Source organism: Prunus dulcis, chromosome 6, assembly GCF_902201215.1.
Source record: "Prunus dulcis chromosome 6, ALMONDv2, whole genome shotgun sequence".
In the NCBI taxonomy this organism is placed as follows: Eukaryota; Viridiplantae; Streptophyta; class Magnoliopsida; order Rosales; family Rosaceae; genus Prunus; species Prunus dulcis.
Window position 1 is genome coordinate 22,240,831 of NC_047655.1, and position 7,270 is coordinate 22,248,100.

At 36.6% G+C, this 7,270-nt stretch overlaps 1 protein-coding gene across 1 annotated transcript; it reads left to right on the plus strand.

Moving 5' to 3' along the window:
* The first annotated feature begins 2,716 nt into the window (after positions 1–2,716).
* Positions 2,717–5,275, plus strand: LOC117631675 (heavy metal-associated isoprenylated plant protein 6-like). Its single transcript, XM_034364952.1, has 5 exons — positions 2,717–2,848; positions 2,945–3,101; positions 3,562–3,818; positions 4,052–4,130; positions 4,422–5,275. The coding sequence occupies exons 1-5, from the start codon at positions 2,840–2,842 to the stop codon at positions 4,937–4,939; spliced, it is 1,020 nt and encodes a 339-aa protein (XP_034220843.1). The 5' UTR covers positions 2,717–2,839; the 3' UTR covers positions 4,940–5,275.
* Positions 5,276–7,270: the final 1,995 nt, after the last annotated feature.

Consider the following 7,270-nt stretch of genomic DNA (forward strand, 5'->3'; position numbering starts at 1 on the left):
TAAGCACTAAACTCACGTTCACTAGCAATAAATTGAGGTATTTTTTTCGGTTCTTTCATGTGGAAATTTATAATTCTATCCTGAAAGATTAAGACAAGATTACTACTACTTGCCGCGTACAACACAATATTTTTATCGTTATGTGCATGTTTCTTCATGCTCTTTGTGTCAGGATGTCTCCCTCTCTATATCATTCCAAATTTCCAATTAGGTCTGATGTCTCAAAGAGGCTTCGCTTTCTTTGGTATTGGCGCACGTATTGGTGTCCCCATTGCTTTTCCTCACAGCTAGCGGAAGATGCCAACATATTTCCCACCGTCTTCAAACCCCTAGACGATAAACACACATACACAAGAGCCAAAGCTTTTAACGTCTCCCCAGCTCACAATGCCTAACCTGCCTTCCCCATCAAAGATATTTGAACAATTTTAATGACCTTTTCGGATATCTTTAATTTGAAGCACATAAATTTGTAACATCATTGCTTTCGACATCTCCCCAACTCACAATGCCTAACCTTCCTCATCAAGTTTCCATTCCAAAATGTCCCCAGGATATTTGAACAATTTTTTTTTACCCTTTTTGGATGTTTCGAATTTGAAACCTATAATTTGTTACATCATTGCTTAGCTAACTTTGTTGGCATCCACACAAAGTCAAACACATCTCCCATTGCCAATTTGTCACTATGCTTTTAAGGGTATTGTTTTTGTGGGGTTTCGGTTAGCACTTAGAAACCCATATACATAATTGGGGCATTGCCGTTTTGATGTTGATGTTGGAGCCGAAACCAAATGCGACCCTAATACGCAATTGGAGCATCAATCGATCGATTAGGGTTTGGTCAATACATGCATAATTGCATATGATGCTGAAAAAGATTAGTTTCAACCCTAGTTTGGATTTTATTCGTTAGAAGTGATGAGATTCAAAAGCTGTACAGTAACGGTCCACTCAAATGGAATTCTAATGGCCATTGAGTTGTCAAATCTGCCTAAACTTTCAACTGTGAAAATAGTATGCGTGTGTGAGCCTTCCCCCGTGACAACATTACATTCGTCATAAAATATTTTGAAGCCAATTCAATAATAGGACCATATAGTGAAGATAAGAAAAAACGTGAGGATGCTGAGACCTGCACATCATGGGCAAGTCCATGCCTTGAAAATGGAGCGATGATAATTCAACGCAGCCTTTTCTGATTGAAACTCCCTATACTAGTAGTAGTATTTATTTTTAAAATAAACAAATAAGTGTCTACCCAATAGGAGGTGCTCTATCTAACATACACCACTCAAATTGGTATTTGCAAAGACTACTCTACAGTTGGGGTAATTGGCAATGTCAACAACCAACCTATAATGCAGATTTGAGTTATATCAATTGGGCAGAACAGTGTTTTAGTTAGCTCTCACACAAGTTCAAATTCCCAATCTCGTTTAAAATGAAATACGAATCTTAATAACAACTGTCCAAAAAGGATTTTTATCATATTGTCCCTCATTATGAATACAAAATTGTTTAGTAGAGGTTTTATATATATATATATATATATATATATAAGGATTTTTATAGAAATGTCAAATACTTATACTTTAGTTTCAATTTGTCACTTTAAAGAAAAATTTAAGAGAAATATCACCTTAATTTTTAAAAATCCATGATTTGTCATCTTATTTTTACAGCGTCCAATTTTTCATCCATTTTAAAGGGTATTTTAATCTTCAATTTTCAAAGAAAACAAACATATAAAAAATAGACCTCTCTCACTCTCCCTTTCTCCCCCATCCAAAACCTCTCTCTCTATTTGGGTGGGCTGACTGAGGGTATTTGTGTGTGGGGGATAGTTCTTCCATAGTAGAGAGAGAAGGAGGAAAGGAAAGAGGAAAGCGGGAATAGAGGAAGAGGCAACTTGGGCAGGGTTGGTTGGAACTGCCGGTGGCACACAGAGGATGGGGGAATGTGAGATTTTTTTAAATACAATTTTTGTATAATGATTTTTCCATTTTTTAAGTACCTTTAAAAATGAAAAGACTAAAATACTCTTCAAAATGAATGGTGTTAAAGTCATATGATAAATCATGAATTTTGAAAAATTAATGTGACATTTCTCTTTAAAAAAATTTAAAATAATAAATTAAAACTAAGGTGGAAATTTAGGTGACATTTTTATAAATTTTTTTTAAAATATATACAAACAATATTACACGATAGGGAATTTGAACATAAAACATTGGGTGAAACTCTTACTCATTTGAGTTAGAAACCTTACGGATAATGAAACTATCAATTCACCATATTTCTGGTAGAAAAACTATTAATTCACCCTTCTTCACTATATTTATATTTTCATTTAATTAATTCAGCAAGAAATAGGAAGGAGGTTGATTAAGACACGTCAGGGTCTAGTCACAATTAGCTGTCTTGTCCGGATGCCGTCGTTTCCGACCCCATTAGTCCAACACGGCGGCAATCTCCGAAGCCCGTGGTGCCACAGCCCATCTGTGCTGACTACACCCCCCAATGCCCCCACCCCTACCATTAAAACAAATTAAATACACCCAACGGCAGAAACGAGAAACCAAACAAGTATACGGTATACGGTATACCCACCACAACACATACATAACATAAATCATCACCCATACATACATAACCATCCATAAATAATTTTGGAAATTCCACGTCAGCTTCAACAAACCCACCTCTCCCTATATATCTCCCCACCTCACCTCCTCATTCTTAATTCTTCATTTCAGCAATTTACCAACCCAAAAAAAAAAAGAAACCAAAAAGAAAAGCTCTTCATATTCATTTCTTGTATACCAACACCAACACCATGGGTGAGGTGAGTAAAAACCAAAATTTGTACATTCTTCTTCGCTGCTAAAAATTATTTCCGGCCAAGTTCTCTGTTTTAACGACGGTTTATTTGTTGTCGCAGAAAAAGGAAGGCGCAAAGAATGAGGGCGAGAAGAAGCCCGCCGCAGCCGACGCCGGAGCCACGAAGGACGACGGCTCGCTCACCGTCGTTTTGAAGACCGACATGCATTGCGAGGGGTGCGCCAAGAAAATCAAACGAGCTGTTAAGAATTTCCAAGGTACAGCTTCACCAATTTCATATCAAATTTCAATCACATGAGAATTCTGGGCTTCTGGGTTTTTCCGATTTTCGCTTTTTTCAATTGGGTTTTGTTTTTTGGATTTTACAAAGTTCACCGGAATCAAATCCGCATTCAATGGTCCGGCTCAGAAATTTTTACCGTTGAAATTTGGGGACCCAAAAAAGGGTCCAAAATTATAGGATGGGAATTGGGAAGGGGTAGCTAAGTCTATGTGTTGACCATTAATATCTACTAATCTATTAAATTTGGATTAGATTTAGGGCTTTTGGGTGCGGAAGCAAGCAAACAGTTTAGAATTTTGACTTCAATTGAGTTCATGCATTTTCCGTCGTGTAGTTTAAGCTTCATTAGTTGGGCCAAAACAATCTTAACGTACAAAACATGGTTCCTTTTAATTGTTGGCTAATTGGGTCGATCTTTTTGTGAATTAAATTAGGCGTTGAACAAGTGAAGACGGAGTGTGCAGCCAACAAAGTGACTGTGACCGGGAAAGTGGACCCCGCCGGGCTGAGAGAGAAACTGGAACAGAAGATCAAGAAGAAGGTAGATCTCATTTCTCCTCAGCCCAAAAAAGATGGCGGTGGAGATAAAAAGCCAGCTGCTGCAGAGGAAAAGGCTGAGAAGAAGCCAGAAGAGAAAAAGCCGGCTGAGAAGAAGACAGAAGAGAAAAAGCCCAAAGAGGCACCCAAAGAGGTAAACCTCACCCTCATGTATAATTTGCGATGCATATTAGCTGATTGGTACTTGTTTAGTAAAATTTGTTTGTATTATAATATAAGCGAATATTTATTGATATTTATTTAAAAGCAGAATATATCAACTCGTGGCTCACCCGTATTATAATACACAGATTGTACATCTGTATTTCGAGCTTAATTTGGTTGTATTTTCGTTGCTAATTCTTTTCTTTTGTTGGGTGGTTTCAGAGCACTGTGGTCATGAAGATGAGATTGCATTGCGAGGGGTGCATGCAGAAGATGAAGAGTAAAATCTCCAAGTTCAAAGGTGAGAGGCGATCTCAATTCTCGAAACTTCTCAAGACTTTATTAATAATATATATATAATTTGGATTAAATTAATTAATCAAGGATGATGCAAGCACCCCACCGGCACCACGCTCTTAAACCTTAATTAATATTTTAATCAATTGCATAAAAAGACAAAGTTAGTCAAAATTAATAGAAAAATAAAGCCGTACGGATATATTCGCTCAGTAAAAATTAAGGTCACATGTGTATTTCCAAGTGGTAATTTTGTCATTTTAATATCTAAAGAAGCGCATTTTGTTGTTGGCAGGGGTCAATACGGTGAGTTTTGACGCACCCAAAGACATTGTAACGGTCAAGGGCTTCATGGACGCTCAAGAACTCGTCCCCTACCTCAGAGAGAAGTTCAGGAGGTCCGTCGAAGTGGTCCCACCCAAGAAAGATGACGGTGCCGCCGCCAAGCCAAAAGACGCCGCAGCCGGAGGTGAGAAGAAGGAGAAAGACGGCGGCGGTGAGAAGAAAGATAAAGAAGCTGCCGCCGGTGGAGGCGAGAAGAAAGAACTTGTCGCCGCAGCACCCGGCGGCGGAGCCCCCAAGGTAGAAGTGAACAAGATGGAGTATTCTGGGTACCCTTACCCTCCTCCCAGTTACTATTGGTACGACGAAGGACACGTATACAACCACAACAAGTTCGTCATGGAGGCCCAAGCGCACCAGGCGCATGTTAGCCAAGGCTCTTCGAGCCATGGCTACGCTGTGCCGACGGAACACTACCCTGCTCCCCAAATGTTCAGCGACGAGAATCCAAATGGTTGTTCGGTGATGTAGAGTGCTGAACCGATCGAACGGTGGTTGGCTGACGAGACGAAGATAAAATTAAAAATTAAGTTTTACGTTAAATAGAGGGGTAAAATCGGAATTACAAAAAAATTGTAAATAATAAGGGGCAAAGGTTATAAGAGAAGTAAATATAATTACGAGTAGGTAGCTATGGAATTTTGGTTTTATTATGGGTTTAGTTTTAATTAGGGGATGTAATAGAGATAGACCGACCGACCGGCCGGCCCCGCCAGCTGGTGGAGCCGTTTCAGATGTTGGTTTGATATGAATATGATGGTGGTTCAATATGATTAAAGTTTCTGCTAATTAATTTTTTATTTGGTATTTTTAAAACGTTTACGTTTATATTAATGATGATATTAAATCTTCACTTTATATCCGAATCTGAATTACATTTAAATGCACAACATCAGCACGTTTACTACCTGAGGTATTTTTTATAGAGTTGCTTTTGGCATTTCAAGAAAAATAATCATTCACCTTTTTTTCTTTCAACACATTTCTTCGTATTTTTATGTAACGATAATTTATTTTAATACAATTTAAATTATGTGGATGGATTCAAACTCGAATGCAGAATAAGAGTATATTCTCTTTAGCGGACTTAACTAAGGCCATAATAATATTTTTTTGATGTTATTAAAAGCTTTCTTTCTCAATCATTCACAATCTAATATCTATATAGTTTACAATAGGAATTAGGACTGTAGCACAAAAACAAAAAACAAAAAAACAAAAAAACAAAAGGACCGACATTAAAAGTGATATGAGGATACAAGCATATGACTCCGTAATTAAAATGTGGGGCTTTGGTGGTGGGGGACTCTTATTAATTACAAAAATATTTCATTTTTGCATTTACGATTTTGAAATGCTTGCTGTTCTGAGAGAGAAAGGGCTTGGCTGGTGTTTTAAAAGAAAAAAAAAAGGCCTTGGCTGGTAAAATTAGGGAAATGCACAACTTATTGTATGGTGTAGATTGATCCTCTAATAATACTTTTTGGTCAATAAAATAACATCTATATATCCATTATTTTCTCTCATATTTCTGTAGGAAATGTCGTGACGATAAAGAAAAAGTTGTAGAAAGTATGCGTCCAATTTAGAAAAACCATTAGCTTTACATAATTTCGAATGGGATTAACTTTTCTTTTTGCTGGCATGCTAAAATGAATCAACCAAAAAGGTACGTACGTCAATTATTTATCCCTAAACCTTTCCCTTTTTGTGTCACGTATTCACAACATTAAGTGGGATTAGTTGGAAGCTAGGGCCAAAAACCATAGAGAAGATTATCAAACTGTGTGTTGTCTATATGCGTAGTCTAGTTTAAATGCGTTTAGCCTAGATGTTTTTGAGTGGTTTGAAGTCCGTTTGATATGATTAAAGACGTTCTTATTGAGATGATCGTATTTGGAGTCAGGTGTTAAGTCCCCTTCATCATTTTTGTACTATTTAAGAAATTCTTTCATCGTACCACCGAAATTTTCTAAAAAATTGTGTTTGTCTATTGAAAGAGAGAGTAAGGCGTTCTAGCAGGTTCCATATCTAATTAAGGTCAAAATGTAACTTAATTTTCCATAACCCTTCTTATTAATTAATTAGCGACGTCATCAGATCAGATTATTATATTGGTTAATTAATTAACATCTTATTTGACCTTTTTATTTTAGCCGACCTTTTAGACTTCCAACAGCTAAATATATAAGGGGTTCTTATTAGATTTAACGGCTGATTCCAAGTGAAAGGACTGTGGCATTGCCTTTTCAATGCAATGAAGGCTAATCGACCATATCTAACGAATATTTCAAGCATTAATTCATTATTGTCAAACGTCTCATGTTGGGCGTGCTGAAATTTGGTTCACAAAGATAAGATCGACAGTGATGAACAAAAATATGATATTGGTGTACTTTCGGCTAAAAATATTTTAATTATTATTGTCAATGGGAGTGTAGCTCAGTGAAAAAAGATCTTGACTTGTAGACAGGAGGTTTTATGTGCTAATCCCATGACATCTTAGTTATGTATATGTGTGAGAAATTTCTATCACTTTTAATTTATACTATCATTTGTACTAAAAAAATCATAATTAAGACCCTAATACAATTTTAATATCTTAAACATTCTCAATATGAACACCTCTTTTTTTGGCACCACGCGTGTTGTTTATTTATATTAGTAAATGTTGAAATTGAAGATAAAAATTTGCGCACCACATACACTCACACGCGAAAATGAAAGAACTCATATGTTATAATCGAAGCAACAAAAAAGAATCAGAATCCGTGGGAATTTGGAACATCATATCCTTAAGTT